The sequence below is a fragment of the Nematostella vectensis genome, chromosome 3 (assembly GCF_932526225.1).
Source record: "Nematostella vectensis chromosome 3, jaNemVect1.1, whole genome shotgun sequence".
NCBI lineage: Eukaryota > Metazoa > Cnidaria > Anthozoa > Actiniaria > Edwardsiidae > Nematostella > Nematostella vectensis.
This window is the reverse complement of record NC_064036.1, coordinates 5,596,027-5,616,693: the sequence shown is the minus strand read 5'-3', so window position 1 is coordinate 5,616,693 and position 20,667 is coordinate 5,596,027. Positions and strand designations below refer to the sequence as shown.

The 20,667-nt window shown below is 42.1% G+C and overlaps 2 protein-coding genes across 6 annotated transcripts; one reads left to right on the top strand and one right to left on the bottom strand.

Annotated features, from left to right (window-relative positions):
- The first annotated feature begins 1,371 nt into the window (after positions 1–1,371).
- LOC125561346 lies at positions 1,372–9,480 on the top strand. 3 transcript variants are annotated; one of them, XM_048725538.1, is made up of 5 exons: positions 1,372–1,419; positions 3,821–4,014; positions 5,040–5,192; positions 6,060–6,191; positions 8,166–9,480. In XM_048725538.1, the coding sequence occupies exons 1-4, from the start codon at positions 1,392–1,394 to the stop codon at positions 6,153–6,155; spliced, it is 471 nt and encodes a 156-aa protein (XP_048581495.1). In that variant the 5' UTR covers positions 1,372–1,391; the 3' UTR covers positions 6,156–6,191; positions 8,166–9,480. The 3 variants fall into 3 exon arrangements, with proteins under 3 accessions (XP_048581495.1, XP_048581494.1, XP_048581496.1); XM_048725537.1 differs by lacking the exon at positions 1,372–1,419 and adding an exon at positions 1,576–1,615; XM_048725539.1 differs by lacking the exons at positions 1,372–1,419; positions 6,060–6,191 and adding an exon at positions 1,576–1,615.
- A 253-nt stretch (positions 9,481–9,733) lies between these two features.
- LOC5512750 (methanethiol oxidase-like) lies at positions 9,734–19,106 on the bottom strand. 3 transcript variants are annotated; one of them, XM_048725530.1, is made up of 11 exons: positions 18,957–19,106; positions 16,042–16,077; positions 15,327–15,490; positions 14,524–14,709; positions 13,996–14,116; positions 13,161–13,343; positions 12,354–12,532; positions 12,098–12,176; positions 11,241–11,362; positions 10,392–10,543; positions 9,734–10,133 (listed from the first exon to the last, which is right to left on the bottom strand). In XM_048725530.1, exons 1-11 carry the CDS (start codon positions 18,964–18,966, stop codon positions 9,971–9,973), a joined length of 1,395 nt encoding a protein of 464 aa, XP_048581487.1. In that variant the 5' UTR covers positions 18,967–19,106; the 3' UTR covers positions 9,734–9,970. The 3 variants fall into 3 exon arrangements, with proteins under 3 accessions (XP_048581487.1, XP_048581486.1, XP_048581488.1); XM_048725529.1 differs by having other exon boundaries at positions 10,332–10,543; positions 18,957–19,105; XM_048725531.1 differs by lacking the exon at positions 13,161–13,343 and having other exon boundaries at positions 10,332–10,543; positions 18,957–19,105.
- Between the last annotated feature and the right edge of the window lie 1,561 nt (positions 19,107–20,667).

Sequence of the window (20,667 nt, the reverse complement as noted above, 5' to 3'; positions counted from 1 at the left end):
GTTACCTGGACCTTGCCCTGGATAACCAGTGTTACCTGGATCTTGCCCTGGATAACCAGTGTTACCTGGATCTTGCCCTGGATAACCAGTGTTACCTGGACCTTGCCCTGGATGACCAGTGTTACCTGGACCTTGCCCTGGATAACCAGTGTTACCTGGACCTTGTCCTGGTTAGCCAGTGTTATCTGGATAACCAGTGTTACCTGGACCTTGCCCTGGTAAGCCAGTGTTACCTGGATCTTGCCCTGGATAACCAGTGTTACCTGGACCTTGCTCTGGTTAGCCAGTGTTACCTGGATCTTGCCCTGGATAACCAGTGTTACCTGGACCTTGCCCTGGTTAGCCAGTGTTACCTGGATCTTGCCCTGGATAACCAGTGTTGCCTGGACCTTGCCCTGGTTAGCCAGTGTTACCTGGACCTTGCCCTGGACAACCAGTGTTACCTGGACCTTGCCCTGGTTAGCCAGTGTTACCTGAACCCTGCCCTGGACAACCAGTGTTACCTGGACCTTGCCCTGGACAACCAGTGTTACCTGGACCTTGCCCTGGATAACCAGTGTTACCTGGATCTTGCCCTGGATAACCAGTGTTACCTGGATCTTGCCCTGGATAACCAGTGTTATCTGGACCTTGCCCTGGATGACCAGTGTTACCTGGACCTTGCCCTGGATAACCAGTGTTACCTGGACCTTGCCCTGGTTAGCCAGTGTTACCTGGATAACCAGTGTTACCTGGATCTTGACCTGGATAACCAGTGTTACCTGGACCTTGCCATGGATAACCAGTGTTACTTTGGACCCTGCCCCGGTTAACAAGTAATAAATCGCAAATATGATGCTTCTAACTTTAAAGAGGCCCGTGAGTCAGTGAATTTCTACTGATCAATGAACGTTGAGAGAAAAAGAGTAATGCTCGGCAATTCTTATGTTTACTAGTCATTAAGAGATCAGGGCCTGGTTCCTAGAAAGCAGGCTATGGCTAACCTAGTGACACGTATGGCTATTGGGACATTTGATTGGATAAGAACGATTGACTATTGGGACATTTGATTGGATAAGAACGTTTTTTTGACCCTTGTTTAACCTGCTTTCTAGGAACCGGGTCCAGGAGGTCCGCGTACGGGATTAACAATTGGGATTGGCAACCATCGATGACTAATATCGTTGCTTATCCAAAAGTCATCTTAAGTTTCCGATGCAGTTAAGTGACCACCAAGAACAACTGCGCCCTACGATGCATATTCTTTTGAGTAATAAAATCCACTGATAGCTACTCGGGTTGGCGCCAAATTCTTGGTATGGTGACCGCCAGCAAAAATATAACAGGTTTTTTTCAACGGGGGTTGAGTTAGGGGAAGGGGGTCTGACGCCATGAGTGTAAGAATTGTGCGAATGCCTTCGGTCTTGTTTCGCAAAAAACGTACGTATCGCTATCCTTATAAAAAATAACATTCTACTGGTCTGGCGCCATTAGTGTAAGAATTGTGCGAATGCCTTCGGTCTTGTTTCGCAAAAAACGTACGTATCGCTATCCTTATAAGAAATAACATTCTACTGGTCTGGCGCCATTAGTGTAAGAATTGTGCGAATGCCTTCGGTCTTGTTTCGCAAAAAACGTACGTATCTCTATCCTTATAAAAAATAACATTCTACTGGTAATATACTTGTAAGGGATTTAAATCCCCGGAGTAACAGCGCCGGTGCACTTGTAAAATACGTAGCGTCACTAGCTCGAGGAATGCACAGTGTAATTGTAGTATGCTGCACGATGCTATGCCATTATTGCCTTTAATTCGAAGTCAACCAGGCGAGCCTGTACCAGAAACAATGCCGAGATTGTGTGTATAGGGTTTTACTGTTATGGTTACCTAGGTTTGCAAGGGACAATTTGCCAGAGGAGGGCTCAACTTAGCACAGCATGTTTATAGCGGTACTGTAAATAACTCAATAGCTCTAAGCTCAAGAAAAAGAGACAGCGAATAGAGCAGATGATTATCTCTGTAACCTGAACATTTCTTGTAAACACTGTCAACTTGGGGTAACTCCACAATACTCGAAGGCCGACAAAAGAACGACACACCTCAGTTCTTATAGAAAAAAAAACAGTAAATACAACAATAACTATGTAAATAGGACCTATAGTATAGATGTTTACTCTTAACGTGGTTCATTGGTCTATATAGTGTGCTTTCTGCATTTCGTTTTCATTTCTTATTATTTCCCTTCTTTCTGTTTCTCTTTCTTCCTTCACTTCCGTCACTCACAAGCTTTTAAAATGTACCCGATAACCAAACTCGTTGTATTCACTCGTAGGCTCCATGTACCCGATAACCAAACTCGTTGTATTCACTCGTAGGCTCCAAGTACCCGATAACCAAACTCATTGTATTCACTCGTAGGCTCCAAGTACCCGATAACCAAACTCGTTGTATTCACTCGTAGGCTCCAAGTACCCGATAACCAAACTCGTTGTATTCACTCGTAGGCTCTAAGTACCCGATAACCAAACTCGTTGTATTCACTCTTGGCTCCAAGTGCCCGATAACCAAACTTGTTGTATTCACTCGTAGGCTCCAAGTACCCGATAACCAAACTTGTTGTATTCACTCTTTGTATTCACTCGTAGGCTCCAAGTACCCGATAACCAAACTTGTTGTATTCACTCTTTGTATTCACTCGTAGGCTCAAAGTGCCCGATAACCAAACTTGTTGTATTCACTCGTAGGCTCCAAGTACCCGATAACCAAACTTGTTGTATTCACTCTTTGTATTCACTCGTAGGCTCCAAGTACCCGATAACCAAACTTGTTGTATTCACTCTTTGTATTCACTCGTAGGCTCCAAGTACCCGATAACCAAACTTGTTGTATTCACTCGTTGTATTCACTCTTGGCTCCAAGTACCCGATAACCAAACTTGTTGTATTCACTCTTGGCTCCAAGTACCCGATAACCAAACTTGTTGTATTCACTCTTGGCTCCAAGTACCCGATAACCAAACTTGTTGTATTCACTCTTTGTATTCACTCTTGGCTCCAAGTACCCGATAACCAAACTTGTTGTATTCACTCTTTGTATTCACTCGTAGGCTCCAAGTACCCGATAACCAAACTTGTTGTATTCACTCTTTGTATTCACTCGTAGGCTCCAAGTACCCGATAACCAAACTTGTTGTATTCACTCGTTGTATTCACTCTTGGCTCCAAGTACCCGATAACCAAACTTGTTGTATTCACTCTTTGTATTCACTCGTAGGCTCCAAGTACCCGATAACCAAACTTGTTGTATTCACTCGTAGGCTCCAAGTACCCGATAACCAAACTTGTTGTATTCACTCGTAGGCTCCAAGTACCCGATAACCAAACTCGTTGTATTCACTCTTTGTATTCACTCGTAGGCTCCAAGTACCCGATAACCAAACTTGTTGTATTCACTCGTAGGCTCTAAGTGCCCGATAACCAAACTCTTTGTATTCACTCGTAGGCTCCAAGTACCCGATAACCAAACTCGTTGTATTCACTCTTAGCTCCAAGTACCCGATAACCAAACTCGTTGTATTCACTCTTTGTATTCACTCGTAGGCTCCAAGTACCCGATAACCAAACTTGTAGTATTCACTCGTAGGCTCCAAGTACCCGATAACCAAACTCGTTGTATTCACTCTTTGTATTCACTCGTAGGCTCCAAGTACCCGATAACCAAACTCGTTGTATTCACTCGTTGTATTCACTCGTAGGCTCCAAGTACCCGATAACCAAACTCGTTGTATTCACTCGTAGGCTCCAAGTACCCGATAACCAAACTCGTTGTATTCACTCGTAGGCTCCAAGTACCCGATAACCAGCACGCCAATGCGGCATAATAGTGCTCAGTTCCCACGCAGCGGCTCATTAGACAACTCTACCGAACCGCTGATCTCCTCGCCACCACAGAGATCCCAGTCTTATGACCTGGATCACCAGCAGCCAATCAGACCGCCGATACCCACATTCCAAGACAACGGACCGCATTACAAGGTAACCAGGGATGGACTAGTGGGATTTGCTGACAATAAAGCTTATCCCTCCTCTTAAAGCCGCATTGTCACCAGTTTACTTCCGGAGGTCCGACGGAAACCTCAACCGTTAAAAGACAAAAGAATCTATTAGAATCCGAGATATTTAACAGGCCATCCGCTCTAAATTATCGATCACATCCTCGAAGAAACTTCCAATAGACACACTGCTTTCAATATTTTGAAATATTTTTCGCGTTTTCCGTTAAAAATCATCGGAGATTGCTACGTAATCGACCTGAAGTAAACTGGTGACAATGCGGCTTTAACCCAGTCACTAATTGATTTTACAACTCAATCAAATCCCCAAGTCCCGAGGGGCTGATCTAGGGGGCGGGCCGAGCGCCCCCCCCCCCCCCCCCCCCCTATTATCATATATTTGCCTCAAAAATAACAAGAAATATAAGGAAATCCACGCAAGAACCATGAATCCACCCCCCTTTCTTGAAACCCTTGCTTCGGTCTCCCCTTTATGGGACTCCTCCCCTGGTCCCACTTATAAACTGACTTTACCTGATTCTGATTTCTAATAAGTGCTGTTATTTAAACCCTTACCTCAACCGTAAATAAACTAACAGCTACTTTATTGCTACTGCCAGTGATCTTAATGTAAAAGCTCACCAACTCCATAACCTAATTACCGACTAATTCTAAATTGACCTTAATAAAAAGCTTACCCTTCCTATAAACTAACATAACCAGTCACTTACCGACAGGGGTGACCTCGATATAAAACTTGCATCACCAAATCCGTCACCTAGTTGACGATAAAGGATATAGGCTGATGCTGATGAAAAAATGAAGCAAACTATAAGACACATTACGAGAAATATGATTGTCTAGTGTTCACAAAATTAAACAGAGACAAAGCTATAGTTCTGACACCAGGTCAGAAAATTCAAGTAACTGGTTCAAGAAAACTGAGTTTTAAGTAAAATAAAACAATCTAACAAAGGGGGGAAGTTAAGCCACAACATCTACACTCAGGTCCCACAAGTGACGTCATCAGCGCCCAAAGACGACATCCAACTCCCTCCTGTGGGGTATAACAGACCCGCCATGCCCCGATCTCCTAACGGAGTACGGTCACCGCCACCAACTTACAACGAAGTGTACAGTCCTAAACAGCAGAGAGACGCAGTAAGTCGCTCATTTTCCTTTGTCTTTTCGTGTTTCAACTCATTTTTCTCTCGTCTTGACAATTTGAAAGGAATTTGGAATTTGTAATAGCAGAACAATCTGCCAACGTGTCGCAAGCACTAGACACCATAATTGTGCGCATCCGGGAATTACAAGATTTTAGGCGGGAAAACATTTACGCGCGCAACCGGTTATCCGGAGACTACAATATTTTAGGCGGGAAAACATTTACGCGCCTAAGCGGTCATCCGGAAACTACTTTGATATGCTGTAACTAAAGATTTTCTTTCCTAATATGATGTTTAGTGCTTACGATGAGGTTTCCGTAGGTTTTCTCATCACATCCATTTCTCTTTTACATGTTGTACCTTCTTATATTTTTCTGATTTCAATTCAACTTGACCCCGTTGTTCTTAGACAACCTTTCATCTCTTTGTCCATCACCCTCTGTTTCAGCTCGTTGCATTTGCACACTTCATCGCTGCTTAACAAGCTCGCTTTCTCCCATTTCCACGTGCTTTATTGTTTGCTTTCTCGCATAAGCAGGCATAAGTGTGTATCAAGTAACATCCTAGGATTTGGCGATTTAACATTTGGATGTTCTTGTTCAATTCATTTGACAGAGCTGAGAATGAATTCGAATGAGCCATGTCACTCAAAATCTAATCCAAAGAGTAAGAACAATATGCTAGAAATTTTGGAATGCCTTTGCCTTTTATTATTCAATGGGGGCCTTTTTTTACAATAGCTTGTCCATGTAAATGCCTGCTATAGACTCTACTTCCAGCCGGCGTCTTGTACTGCGCGGCTGGTGATCGAGCCCACCCCTGTTAGGGTTGATACTTACTTTTACACCTCTCCCCTCAGGGTGAAGTTGTCGCCGATCTAGACAAAGAATTAGCTGGCCTTGAAGGGCTCATGAAAGACTTGAATGAAATAACTGGCAATGATTATCTTTCTTAACCTCGTCCATCTGTAATCTACATACCTCGAAATGAGGTGAGACATTTGCGCATGCGCGACATACCGCTGAGCTACTTATCGCATGCTCGCCGCCTGTTGTATAAGCCATGTTTGCATGTCATAAGAAAAACCGTGCTTGCATGGCATAAGGAAAACTATCTTTGCATGACGTAAAAAAATCCTTGCACCCTAAGTGACATCACTTGCTTCTGGTTGCTGTCATTATACCAAGCGTACGCACGTCTCTCTTTCCACAAGTAAAACCCAGACGAATAAACGTTCCCCTTAGCTATGAGGGTCGAGCCTCTTTGCTCTTAATAAACCATTCTTAAACTCTTTATAAACCATACTTAAACTCTTTTTAAACCATACTTTATAAACCATTCGTAAACTCTTTATAAACCATTTTTAAACTCTTTATAAACCATACTTTATAAACCATACTTTGCTCTTCTTTGGCAATGAAAACGTTTGGACATGAACCTCTTCTGGTCTCTTATAAACCACATTTAAACTCTTTCTAGAATAAACCATACGTTTACCTTTGATGTTTAGACCTTTATATAACCTTAAATCCCGCTAAACGGTTTCGTTAGGTATCTTATAAACCACACTTTAATTCTTACAAGAAAAAAAACATACGTTTGTTAATCATTGGCGATAAGTCCCTGGCACTTCTGTAAATCACACTAAACTCCTTCTTTAGGTATCTTCTAAACTACTTGAGCCCTCTTATGCTTTTGTAATTTGGCGAGAAAATCTTTAACCTTACTCGCACTCTCTATCCTGCTTAACTGTAATCTAATGTTAGTTTGTTTGCTTAGTTGTTTGGTTTCTTGTTTGTATGTCTATTCGTTTGCTTATTTGTCTTGTTTGTTTGTTCATTTGTAACGATTGTTGTAGCTAAAGTATTTGGAATAAAGATTAAAGTGATAATTACGGCCTTGTCCCAAGAAAAAGGCGTCATATAAAATTAAACTAACAATTTAACAGTAAACCCCAGTGGTCCATGGCTTATGAAAAAAGCAGTTAAAACGTACCCCAAAAAATACGATCTTGCACCCAAGCAGTTTTAAATTGATCTGAAAAATAACTTACTGCCGTTTCTTATATTCTGCGAACTCTCGCCGACATTTCTAACAATTGGCTTCTGACCTCCGTCATTCAAAGTCCTTGAAGCGGATTTATTGCCAGCACTGAAATGGCTTTAAATCCCGTCACCTCACTGCAAGCAAATGTAATTACGTTTGTTTGAGTGAAAGTAGCCAGAAGACGGTTCGGCGGTTGGAAATTGTTGACCAGAGTTCGCAAAATATTTAAAGTTGCAGTAAAGTAAGGGATAGGAGTGCAGCACGGGTTACCATGGCAACCTAAAAAAGTTAACCAATAAGGATAACCTAAAAAAGTTAACCAATAAGGATAAAGGTGCCAATTCTCAACTACATTATCTTTCAAAAGCCGTATGTATAACTCCAAAACTGATAGAAATCTCTATGAAAAGAAGATTGGCAAACTTGAAAGCTTGGTTGCCATGGTAGCGCGCGTAGGAGAATTGTGTATTGGTCTAAAAAATCTTTTCGAGACTCGGGAGGGCAAAAACAGTTTACCCTAATTACCTTAATTACCGTAATTACCCTAATTACCGTAAAAGGCCCCTGGATTTTTTTCTGGTCCCCAAGAGGGGGAGAGGGGTGGGGGGGGGGGGGGGGTTATTGGATAGAGGGTGTTGTTTCAAAATCCCGTTTACGCGTTTTAGACACTAGGTATTTTTGGCCCTTTTCTCTACATTAAATAATTGCATTAAGTTTCCTTCTTAAATGTGAAAATAAGCAAGAATCGCTTGTTCTATTGGACATCTGTTGCGTTTACTTTGTATGCTTAGGGTAAGGGAGGGGGGAAGGGGCAAAATAGACCTTTTTGCTTTCATGGTAGTTGTGAGCCGCGCCTTTATCCCCATGTCTGATAGATCCCTTAGGTACATACTAAAAAAAAACTTTTTTGCCAACTCAGAGCCCAGGCTACCGCGTCTAGCTTTGCCTTCGTGAACCGCCAGAAGACTGGAAATGAGCGTAATACAACAAGATGCACAGAAGTTCCAGATTAGATAATTCTTAGAAAAAGGGTTGCACCACAAGAGATTGCCCTTAGAGAGCGATGCTAGTAATAGAGTTGTCTGCTTTATCAAGCACCGATCATTTAATCAGACGGGGTATTACTGATTTTTTTTTTTCCAACTCTATATTTTGTTCACGGGACCCCACTGACTTTTAAGCAAAGGTTTGCTTTTTGTTTATTTCCCAGAGAGGTAACATTCTCGGTATTTCCTCAAATATAGATAGAATGGTCCTTCTTCTGACACTAGATCAAATTATCAATCAGTGGTTGTGCAGTGATTGAGAAACGTGAGCTTAAGGAGGAATGGGTACGAGGTCTTGGTTCTTGAAGGTAAAGCAGCTTTTTTCTATGCGAATCGCTGGAATAAATTATTAGAACTTAGTGATGGGAGATGATTGTTTAGTGCAAGAGCATCATTTCGTCAAGGTATATGTAAAAATCTTAAAATAGTCCATATTTTTAACTTTGGCAAACATAATTGTAAACAAGAAATAGATTTAATATATTTTTATCATACCTGTTTGCATGTGTGAAAACGATTTTTAGAGGAAAAGCATCAGATTACTTGTAAATAATTAGAATTACTTGAGATTTCGGTTATTATTATTGTTCATAGGCACAAATTATGTTTATTAGGGGTTCTATTTGGTTTTTATTTTTGTTTGAAATTGGTAATGATGTTTACCCTTATATCATTCAAGGGACATATTTTGAGCAGTAAATTATACAATATTGAGAAGAGGTTTCAAGCTTTGGTATTGTGATTATATTTTCAGTAGAGCGTATCTTTTGATTAATCAAGTTTATTTTATGTTCGAAGCTTTGTTAGTCAGAGATATCGAGAGATAGCTTAGAAAGGAATCACTCTTAGCCTGCGTGCAGCCAGAAATAGTTCCATTATTAATCATGAAACTATTTCCGGCTGGACGCAGGCTAGGAATCTCTTAGACAGGGAATTCTTAGACAGGGAAATTTCTTAGACAGGGAATCTCTGAGACAGGAAATGTCTAATATGTTTAAAATGCCACCAATTCATGGCAGTTAAAGTTTAATTTTAATTTGAAACCTCTTAGTTTTAAACATCGCTTTTGTTAGCTGGTTCAAGAGGGTGTTCCAATCTACTCGTAAAAATAAACATAAAGTAGATTAGAAAAAAATGCTTTTTAGCATTTGTGAGTTCAAATCAGCCCATATAATACTTGCGAAATAATTGTTTTGTTTGTTTGTTTGTTTTTTGCTTGGCGGCAGACAAGGCTCTTTCTATGTGCTGGGGACCCGCTTATAATAACCTTGTAGGAATAGCTACTTTAAAGTGCAGAAATCCACGATTAGAGTTTTCTAAGGCATTCCGCACCGCATACCGCATCCACACAAGCCCTATTTAACCACGTACCTTGAGAGCTTGAAAGACAGCGATCTTGAAGTGGGGGGGGAGGTGTTGGGAGAATGTCAATGGGTCCATGTAAAATGGGGGTCCATCAACCCTCCGTAGATTTCTATATGTTCTTAATTCCACCTCTGAGTTTACAATTTTTGACTCAGCGTAAAACCGTAAGCTCCCGAGACCAAGAGAAGAGACATTTATGATCTACAAAAAGGACCTGTTTTTTACCCAATATTTTATTCCCACGCTTTTTAAAAAGCTATTCATATAAAAGTTTCTTATCTAGTCCATTATCCAGTTTGTTGCGTTATCGTGTCTAGAGCCAAATGTCCGAGGAGCAGTCACCCCCAGGATAACGGACCTCGTGGGCCAGGGTGGGACCATCCGGTTCCTCGCCAAAGTCCACCAAGAAGTCTTTGTTGAGCATCATACCACCGTTTACATGGTCCACATCGACCACGAGCAGCATAGCGCCTTTTCTGTAAATAGACACGATAGTTAGGGGGTAATAAAATAAGTTTGGTTTATATGGCAACGGCAATGATGATTATGATTGTTGTCATTATCATCACCACCATCATCATTACTCTCATCGTCGTCATCACCACCACAACCACCATAATCGTCGTTGTTGTTGTTATTATTACAACCGTATTAGCGAGAAGGTCCCTACATACTTAACTAACTCCGGGTAAAACTGTTTGTCCCAATTGCTGTATAGTGAGGTAGTGACATACAGCCGCTTGCCGTCCAGGCTGAGTTGAATCATCTGCGGTCCTCCCTCCACCTTCTTTCCCTTCACGTAACACTCCATGGGCGCCTCTTGCAGGTCGTCATCAGGAATCATCTTCACGGCGCTGTTACGCGTCATGCTGCCACCAATGAAAAGCTGACGACAATAAAAGTCGATATCAGCTTTTTTTATAATCTACAGGATCACGGGTGGCCCAGTGTGTTAGCGCGTCAGCGTATGGGGCCTCTCACTTCAGCTGAAACGGGTTCGATTCCCGGTTGAGACATGGATGGTATTTTTCTGTTTCTCGGCCTTATATTTGAGCTTGTGTTTCTCAATTCTCAAGGAATTGACGTTCTTAATATATAATAGGATTTAAAATGTGAAGCGCTTAGAACATGGTTTGTATAAGCGCTATATAAATGCTATATTTATTTTTTATTATTTATTTTTACATGTAACCACTGAGTCCTAATATGGGGCCGCTAAGCAGGGGAGTTAAAAGGAGAAGATTGAAAAAGATGTGCTGAGACAGAATGTCTCGAGAATGTCTCTGTAATGTAATGTAGCCATGATATGAGCACCCGAGAGAAAAAAAGATAGGAAGCAGGCGCGCACACAGGGCCAAAAAGTGGGTCTTTCCTTACTATGCTTTTTGCATATGATACCTATGAACCCCCCCCTCGGCCAATCCTGGGTACGCGGCCTGGGAAGGCCTAAAGCAACTTGGAGAAGGACCGTGGAGAAGGAGAGGGAATAGGGGGTGGCGGACATGGAAGGGGGTGCGGCTAAAAGCAACCTCTTTCAAATTTCCACTCAAGACTAATTAAAACAATGACAGAAAACACCTCACCCTTCCAGTTAGCTTAGGGTTCCTGGGATCTGTGATGTCGTACTGTCTCAGATCTCCCTGAAGCCAGTTACTGAAGTACAGGTACTTGTCATCCAGAGAGATCAAGATATCCGTGATAAGACCTGGGAACAGGGAGGTTATACTTCAATTCACAAGCTCTTGTTTCTTGTGACTATCATAAATTTTAATGTCTTATTTCATTAAGGTTTCCATATGATCGAACTCAAGAACACACGATCGCAGCTGATTTGACCGTACGATCGCAGCTTATTTGACCGTACTATCGCAACCAATCGCAAAGTGGTTTCTATATGATCACACTGTGTGCGATTGAGCGCACTCAATCGCACACGGTCGCACAGCGGCGTAGCCAGGATTTTTAGCATGAGGGAGCCCAAAAGGCCCTTTTAGGGCATTTTCTCCTGTATTTTAGATAATGTCTCATACATCTGCTGTATTTTTGGCTGCTTGAAGGGGGGCCCGGGCCCCCTGGGCCACCCCCTGGCTACGCCCCTGTCGCAGGATGAGTTTCTATATGATGGTATCTGCGATCGTACGCGACCGAATGCGATCATATGGAAACAAACCTTTAAAGGCGCTAAATCATCATTTGCGCATCGATTATAGGCATTGAACTTTCCATTTAGCCATGTTCCATTTCAGCCATGATAAGGATTTAATTTTTTGTGAACTGCAAACATTTCAGGTGAATGACCAAGTGAACGACAAATATTTGTGTTGGCCTCTTACGCTAGGACCTTGCTCTCCTGTTGGAGCAGATGTTTAGTAAATCGTGGCCCACGAAAAACCGAATAGCAAGCCCCTTTAAAAGTAGTTTCCTCTCGTATGCATCTTACCAGGCATTTCCGGTAGGACCCAGCCCTCTACTTTCTTGGGCGGCACAGTGATAACGGTTTCGTGGCTCCAAGAGTTGTCCTAAATCAAACACAAATCAATAAACTGTTTCAATAAAGCTTTCTCATCCACCACAGATCAAGTAACATGTTAGAGGCTCTTGCATGGAAAAATGAAAAATGGAACATATATATTATACTGTCACAAAAGAACGGCACGCTTTTGCGCCTCCACACGTTTTGACTGCTATCCTCCTACCGGGGTTTTGAAGAGCCTGACGATAGTTGAGCTGAGGGCACAGCCAGTAAATCCCTGTGGTTGACTGGGGTCGTGCAGGAATCTGATCTCCAAGGGAATAGTACCGAATCCCAAATCCATGGTTTGGACTTTCTCGTGTGTGGTCCAGTCCCAAACGTGAACGTGGGAGCCGAACTTGTCTACAAATAGAAAAATAGCCATGGCGGGTTTAATAATTCATTTGTCTTGTACCTACTCTCCTCCTTTCATTTTGACCCGTCCCAGATGTTTGTACTCCTTACTAGGTCTTACAGATAGAGGTCCTTCACTGAAGTATCCTGCCCCGCGCGTTCAAACATTCTTCAACTCCTCTCTTACCATCCGATGTTATAACTGACTTCAAGTTACCCTCCAGAAAAAGCCTAGAACCATCCTGCGCTCGCGCTAAACCCCAACTGAAAGCCCCCCCCCCCCCTCCATCTGCACCCTAACTCTCTCATACTTACTCGAAGTTAGATCTTCCAGATAAAATTCCCGACTGAAAGCCCCCCCCCCCTCCATCTGCACCCTAACTCTCTCATACTTACTCGAAGTTAGATCTTCCAGATAAAATTCCCGACTGAAAGCCCCCCCCCCTCCATCTGCACCCTAACTCTCTCATACTTACTCGAAGTTAGATCTTCCAGATAAAATCCCCGACTGAAAGCCCCCCCCCCCTCCATCTGCACCCTAACTCTCTCATACTTACTCGAAGTTAGATCTTCCAGATAAAATCCCCGACTGAAAGCCCCCCCCCCTCCATCTGCACCCTAACTCTCTCATACTTACTCGAAGTTAGATCTTCCAGATAAAATCCCCGAATGAAAGCCTCCGGGGCGCCCCACTCGGTGCTCATGAGGACGTTATGTCGAGGCTGGTACCAAAAGTCGTAACCCATAGGTACACCGACATTATCCCTCTCCCACTGACCCTTTACATGGAACGTCTCGCCGTCCAGGAGAATGAACCCACCTAAAAGATAAGAGGAAAAAATAAAATACTTGGTTTATCAGGGGCGGACCCAAGGGTTTTTTAGAGAGGGGATTGCAGAGAGATTTTCTAGGTTGGATTCTTAGGTTTGCAAAACAATCAAACAAGAACAAACAAACAAACAAACAAAACGGGAAGGTGACTTAATATTTGTGAAATTATATGTTCCTCACACAGAGGTGGCGAGGGGGGGATGCTATTCCCGCAGCCTTACCCATAGATCCTCCGCAATTGTTGCTATTTTGTTGTTGATATTGTTATTTTCGTTGTTGTGCCTACTGTTGCTCGTCTGTTGCAGTGTCAGGCTAGTCACTTGCAACCACTCCTTTGTTATTGTTTATCATTGAAAGTACAGAGGTTAATTCGTAAGGAAACAATCTACGAATGAAGTCTGATACGTGATTGACAATATTTGATTGAAAATATCTTGGTTACTCGCTTGAATAAGCCGATGGATTCGACATCGAGTGAGAGCAAAAAATGGCGGCGCGATAGGCCCTCTTTAAAGCAGTGTTTCTGCAGTTGATGTCACAATTTTCTTTCTTCTTCTCACATACTATATAAGACAGCGGGGTGTAGCGGTGCCAGCAAGGCTGCTGGTATTGACGCTGTTCACAGGGGACTTATTGCTAACCTCTGGCTTTGCCGTCTGCTGTCCCGAGTGTACTGATCATCACCTCACCGCTACCCAGGCAGTGAGTTGTATGAAGGTTTGCGGCCCCGGTCTTGGCAAATACTTCCTCTGGTTCAACAATCTTAGAATGAAACGCACGAGTGAGAGAGTGGACGGAGGGAACGGGCGGAAATGAATTACAGGATTGGCGGAGAAGATCAACAAGTGAAAATGACTAATGAGGGCGTAGGGCGCATGCAGAGAAAAACGTTACTGATCACGGAACGGTAAGACGAAAATGGCACCAATTTTCATGTTTTAAAAGCTATTTACGAGCAATTGTCCATATGATACATTGTAAATCACGCGACATTTCATCTTTTTTTTAGTATCCAAAAGATTACAATTATGAGTGTGTGTCTGAGTGAGTAAATACTGCTTCTGAAGATGATACCACGGCAAACCTTCCCCAATAATGGACCAGCGTTTCCCAGTATTCGACATGACAAATAAAAATATCATTTACCATATTTGGAGTAAGACACTCACCCTATGAATTCTGGGAGCACGTGGGTTTGTGGACACGTCGATAACGTAAACACGTGATGAAATGAGGCCGGGCATGATCAGTCGGTTTCGGCTCTTGCTAGGGTCTCCATAGCAACTACTGCACGCGTTCCAGCCGGTATGGTGCAACTCATCTCCGATGTACGGCATGGGAAGCCTGTGGATCACCTAAGGATGATGTGATGATGACGACAGAGACACCGGAATTCAAAGGGGAAATACAAAACCTTTTTATTAGAGCTATTTAGAGTCGAAAATAGGATACAATCAGATAATGACGGCTTCAAGGGAAGCGCACTTCAAGCTAAATCAATCAATCTTGTTTTGAAAACTGTCGTTTCTTTTTAGCTCACTCGGTCAATTCCTTATAAGGACATTACATACCATTTAGAAGTTCGCTTCAATGATGTTTTCGCTTTTTTTGTCGCCCCACAACTGTGTACGTCGCGAATTTCGACATAAACTTGCCGGAATTCGTGATTTTGCAGGCCGCCATTTTGAAATAGGCCCAGACCCTAGCGTTTTACGAACATCATAGGTATCCCGCGCGCTTTTGGGCCATTTAGAAAAACGGCTGCCATTGGTTGATATAGGAACCAGAAAGGGCTTGACCCTGGGTTTAGTAAAAACGAAGTAGAGAATTCAACTTGAAACAAAAACACAACCGACGGTCAATAGTTAAAAAGTTCATTTCCAGTGTATTTATGTGAAACATCTAAGATAATGGTAAAATGCTGGTGATATGACGTATGTGCAGCTGATGGTTCATGAATCCTTGTGGCTACCTGACTGTATGTTGGCGAGGTGGGGTCCACGTCAACAGTGGCGAGGTAGTCCGGTTTGTTGATAGGTGTGTTGTTATGGATACACGGCAGGTACACGATCTGTTCACGTGGCCCACTCATGGCGGCTATGGGCGTGGCATATCCAGGTCCACATTTGCAGTGCCCTGTTAAACCATGGGTAGGGTCACCTTCTGGTGCGTTTGTCACGCAATTCAATTGGTTCGTATGTGGATCTCTGTCCGTCCGTCTGTCCCTTCATCTGTCTGACTTTCACTGTTTATCTGTCTGTCCGTCAGTAAATATTACAATAATAAAAGTCTGTTTATTGCTGAGTGACATGAGTCCCCTTGTAGCTTAAGATTTCAGGGTCAGACAACAACCAGCGTGAACTTTACACACACAAGATCACTCAGTCTTTTTCTCCTCTAGTTGCAGCACGTCGGTTGGAATTTGATTGTGTACGTTTGAGAAAATGAGTTTATAATAAGGTGAGTTAGATTTATATTTTTAGAGATGTTTTAAGAGATCTTGTCTAAGGCGCTCCGAGCTTCCAAAATTTCGATCTAGTGTCTATCTGTTCGTCTGTCTGCCTGCCCCCCCCCCCCCCCGTTTCTCCTTGCGTCCGTCTGACTTGTGTCTGTCTGTCTGTCTGTCCGTCTGCCTGTCTTTCTTTTCGTCTTTTCATCCGCTTTGCTTTAAGTTGCGGTTCACTTACCCGCGATGTTACGGACCCTGTTTTGAGCAGCACTCACTGAAAGGAAAACAAAAATTTTGGAATACTCATAATGCTTAGAAAAATAGTTATTGTTATAGGTGACTGTTACTCTTCGTTGTAAATGAAAAAGTTAGAACGAATTCATATACTAAACAGCCCGATTTATTAGAACGTGTCCAGTCTGATTTAGAAAATTCTAGGTTCTTATATGCTGGTGTTAAGTGAGTAATGGAAAGCTGGAAGTCATCTATATTATAATCTATTAACATGTAAGTATTAAATACCTCGGAGAGGCGGTAGTTTCTTGGTGTTACGGAGCACCAAAAACACAATGGAACAAAAGCCAAAAACAAAGAACGAGACAATGAAATATAGTACACAGGCCTTGAGCACCAAAAACAAAACTCTCCGTAACACCAAGGAATACCCGGAAAGGCTCATAAAATATCAGAGTCCCCCCTTTCTAGGAGTCCCCCTTTAAGTGGTTAAATAGTTTCGGAGCCCAACCTTTTCCCTTTACCCCGTTAGAGTTAGAGCGCTCCCTTAGTGCCGCGATTGTTGTGAGATCTTTATAAGAATAGAGACTATTTATTTTCGTCTTTTGCTTTGTTACAATTTACATTATGTTCAGTGGGCTCAGTGAAGCGAACATGACGAAATCACGAAATATTTTCACCAGTTCCCTGTTATTTTTCAATATCTTTGCAACATTTCTAAGCGCGTCACAAAGCAAGGCGCATGTGAGCATTCAAACGAGGTAGAAAAACACTCGAAAAACAACCACATTCCACAGTCCTCCCAGGCGATATTGTAAAATTGGAATGAAATGGAATGAGGACGGAATCGCTTGAGGTGTTAAAGTACTCTATTTACAATGTAGAGAGAAAGAAGAAAATTAACCAGAATCTTTTAAAGGATCGTATATTTAATTTGCCAGATTTTAAAGCTCCAAATCCCAAAGAATTATTTCTGTATCAGGTGAAGGATACGACATCCTGACCTTGCCATGTGCTATGGTGCAAATAGTTTTTGCCGAGTCATTGCAAAGTTGTTGTTCCTTGTTGTATAGCAGGTAATCGTTGGTTCCTGTGCAATTGTCCGTACATCAAAAAGCTAATCCTATACCTCCCGCGTGAAGCAAAACTCGACATTACCCGCTTCCTGTTCCATATTAAAAATCCTTTCAAGGGGGGATTTAACGGAATAGATACAATATCAGTAATATGGTTCGATTGTAATATAGGCCCCAATATTGCCCCATAATCTAATCCTGCTCAAAATTGAGTTGTCGTTCAGATGAGTCGCAGAACCAATTGGAAATGCTGTTAAAGAGCCTGTTCACTCTTTATAAAAGTGGGGAATTATTGCTCTCGAAATCACGGCTTAGCTATCTCTCTCTATATATATGGGTGCCTCAATTAGGAATTGCTATTATCAAAATCATTATTACATAGCATTTACGAGTAACAAAAACAATCCATCAAAGCTACCAAATCTAAGCATCAGAAGAAACAATCATATGAAGACAATAGTCAAATGAAGCGAATAGGCGACATTACTAAAAAGAGCAACCGTTGGAACCGGCGGAACTAATGCAACCAGCATATTTTGAGTGAGGGGCGAAGGGGGATATAGGGATAGTGATGCCATACGAGGATTACGATTTATTTTCGAAAAATCTGTTTATTTTATTTTATAACGATAAAGATATAAAATATATCGAATAAGTCCACGCGAAAGCAACGGACTACTTGAAATAAGTCCTTTTCTTTACGATTTATCCTAACCGAAAATGCGGCATCTAAGCGAGCAAATACAATTACAGATACAAATATACAACAGCACCAGCTTAGTAGCCTCTGGACTCGTCACGCTCGTGTTAGCCCCATCAAACATCACATAGCACCGTGACGAATCCAGGACGACTGAGAGTTTACAAACACGTAGAAATTGTTAAATAGTGTGATACGTTCGTGAGCGCTTGTTTTACAGTATGTTTTTTGTTACTTATCCGGAACTTTCATCGGAAATTTTTGACAAATTGCATATGACAGTGTCCAATGTGCGTGAAATAACGTAGCACATTTGAGTGGTCAATGATGAGCCTTTACCTTCTAAAAAGTATTATGGCAAACTACCAGTCCGTTAACAATATTATTATTTAAGGATTAAAGCCGCATTGTCACCAGTTTACTTCAGGAGGTCCGACGGAAACCTCAACCGTTAAAAGACAAAAGAATCTATTAGAATCCGAGATATTTAACAGGCCATCCGCTCTAAATTATCAATCACACCCTTAAAGAAACTTCCAATAGACACACTGCTTTCAATATTTTGAAATATTTTTCGCGTTTTCCGTTAAAAATCATCGGATATTGTTAGGTAATCGACCGGAAGTAAACTGGTGACAATGCGGCTATAAGAATAAATCTTAATTCTTATATAACACTCCTTCCCCTATACCCCCCTTAACGGTTCCGCCGGTTCTGCTTTTTAGTAATGCCGATGAATAGGCAAATCGAGGCAATTGTGCCTCAGTTGCGATCCACAGAAAAAAGAAGTAATCATGTCTCTATAAAAATCTTCTCATTATTTGCCATATTGCCCCTGTCATGAATGCTTATCACAAATTATTGTCATTTTGCTAACTGAAAGTTTGTTTTGGCCTACAACTCTTTGATTTGATGTTTTAACGCTTCATCGCCTCGAAAAGCCTCTGAAAACTTACCATACATTTATCTTTCCATACGATATACGTTCACAAAGCTAATCGACTTTAGAATTATATAAAATTGGTACAGCTCTTTCAATATGTGACTGAGTTTATAACAACTTTGCCATAAGGTCCTGCCGTATAACTATAATCAACTTCAGTTGCAAAGATTATGATCTATAACAAGAATAATCTTACTCACCTTTACTCATGATATCGGGGTTTCTCTGCGCGGAAGAGGTTTATTTACGAGGCCCTGGTAAGCGCGACCGTGTATGAAACTGTGCGATCCCTGCTAAGTCATGAAGGAAACACGAGATAGCAACTTTGCATTTCATGTCACTAAACAAATGATTGACAGGTGACGCGCTCACACAATATCCCACCCGGACCGATATATCAATATAAGCTGTTATAGGTTCTTAATTTTAAAGAAATTATAAAAACTTTCAAATTTAAGAATTAAAAAAAAACGATACCACAAGAATTAGAAATGTGTACATATACTTTCTTGTTTTATACTAGTCTGCTTGCAGGCGGTACTTGGTGTCATCATTGCGGAAAACCCGCAGGGCGTCCGTTTTTGGCGCCCGATCACCGAACGGAGAGGGTTTTCCGCGATAATAACACCGAGTACCGCCTGCTAGCAGGCTAGTTTTATACTGAATCAATGACACTATCACTATTAAGAGCAACTAAGCACTAGTTTTGTATAAAAACCGGTTTCCATCACGAAATGTTTGCAAGGTCAAAGTGGTGGTGACAGGGATAAAAAATCCGTGTGCATTTACCCAAAATAACTGAACTACTTCAAATAACGTTAATTTTTATCCTAATCGTGTAGAAATATATATCTCTAGTAATCTATAGTGGTATAAATTCCTTTTTTTCTAAAGTACATATTTTTTTCGTGAGTTTCATGATTTGGGAGCTCTATGTGGTTTTTCATACAAGCCTTGTATGGGAAAATTCAAGTCCGTTTTTAGGGTTGCCTGCTCCGACTTTTTCTTAGACTTTTAGTTTGTTATAGAGGGGTATTTTCTGTGCAAGAAACCGTTAAAAAAAACTTGTATTGCAATTAGTCCGATGTTGCGCCCCTTTTTGACGGCAAGCGCCGCCTTGTGTAACGAGTCCATCGGCTGCGAGACAGGCTGTATACAGGCTACCCGGTTTGCTTTTTTCGGGAATAGGGATTTCGTGTTATTGGGATTCCTGTGGCACCCCGGGAAAGATGAAGACGCTGGGTGAAGCGCTTCGCTCGCCTCCTGGTCCACTTTACTTGGGTCGCTAGTGTTCACTCCGAGCGCCTGTGTACAAGCTAATACATCAAAGCATATGGACTACTACTCCACTAGTACATAAATATACCCAGAGGAAGTCTAGGGGTGAATATATATACTCTTTAGATTGATATTAACTATCTATAAAACACAGACTACAATACCTTCGCATAACCAGTGTTACCATGAACCCTGCCCTGCTTAGCCAGTGTTACCTGGACCTTGCCCTGGATAACCGGTGTTGCCTGGACCTCGCCCTGGATAACCAGTGTTACTTGGAACTTGCCCTGGATAACCAGTGTTACCTGGACCTTGCCCTGGTTAGCCAGTGTTACCTGGACCTTGCCCTGGTTAGCCAGTGTTACCTGGATAACCAGTGTTACCTGGACCTTGCCCTGGTTAGCCAGTGTTACCTGGATCTTGCCCTGGATAACCAGTGTTACCTGGACCTTGCCCTGGTTAGCCAGTGTTACCTGGATCTTGCCCTGGATAACCAGTGTTACCTGGACCTTGCCCTGGTTAGCCAGTGTTACCTGGACCTTGCCCTGGACAACCAGTGTTACCTGGACCTTGCCCTGGTTAGCCAGTGTTACCTGAACCCTGCCCTGGACAACCAGTGTTACCTGGACCTTG

Excerpts from the sequence above, each read along its gene's own strand:
- LOC5512750 (XM_048725529.1), bottom strand. Across the intron at positions 15,491-16,041 it reads CAGGGTCCGTAACATCGCGG|GGCACTGCAAATGTGGACCT; the intron begins GTAAGTGAACCG and ends ATGGTTTAACAG. Across the intron at positions 11,363-12,097 it reads GGTCCTACCGGAAATGCCTG|GTCTTATCACGGATATCTTG; the intron begins GTAAGATGCATA and ends CCCTGTTCCCAG.
- LOC125561346 (XM_048725538.1), top strand. The coding sequence starts at position 1,392 with ATGCCTTCGGTCTTGTTTCGCAAAAAAC. Across the intron at positions 1,420-3,820 it reads GGTCTTGTTTCGCAAAAAAC|GCTCCAAGTACCCGATAACC; the intron begins GTACGTATCGCT and ends ATTCACTCGTAG. Across the intron at positions 4,015-5,039 it reads ACAACGGACCGCATTACAAG|GTCCCACAAGTGACGTCATC; the intron begins GTAACCAGGGAT and ends ATCTACACTCAG.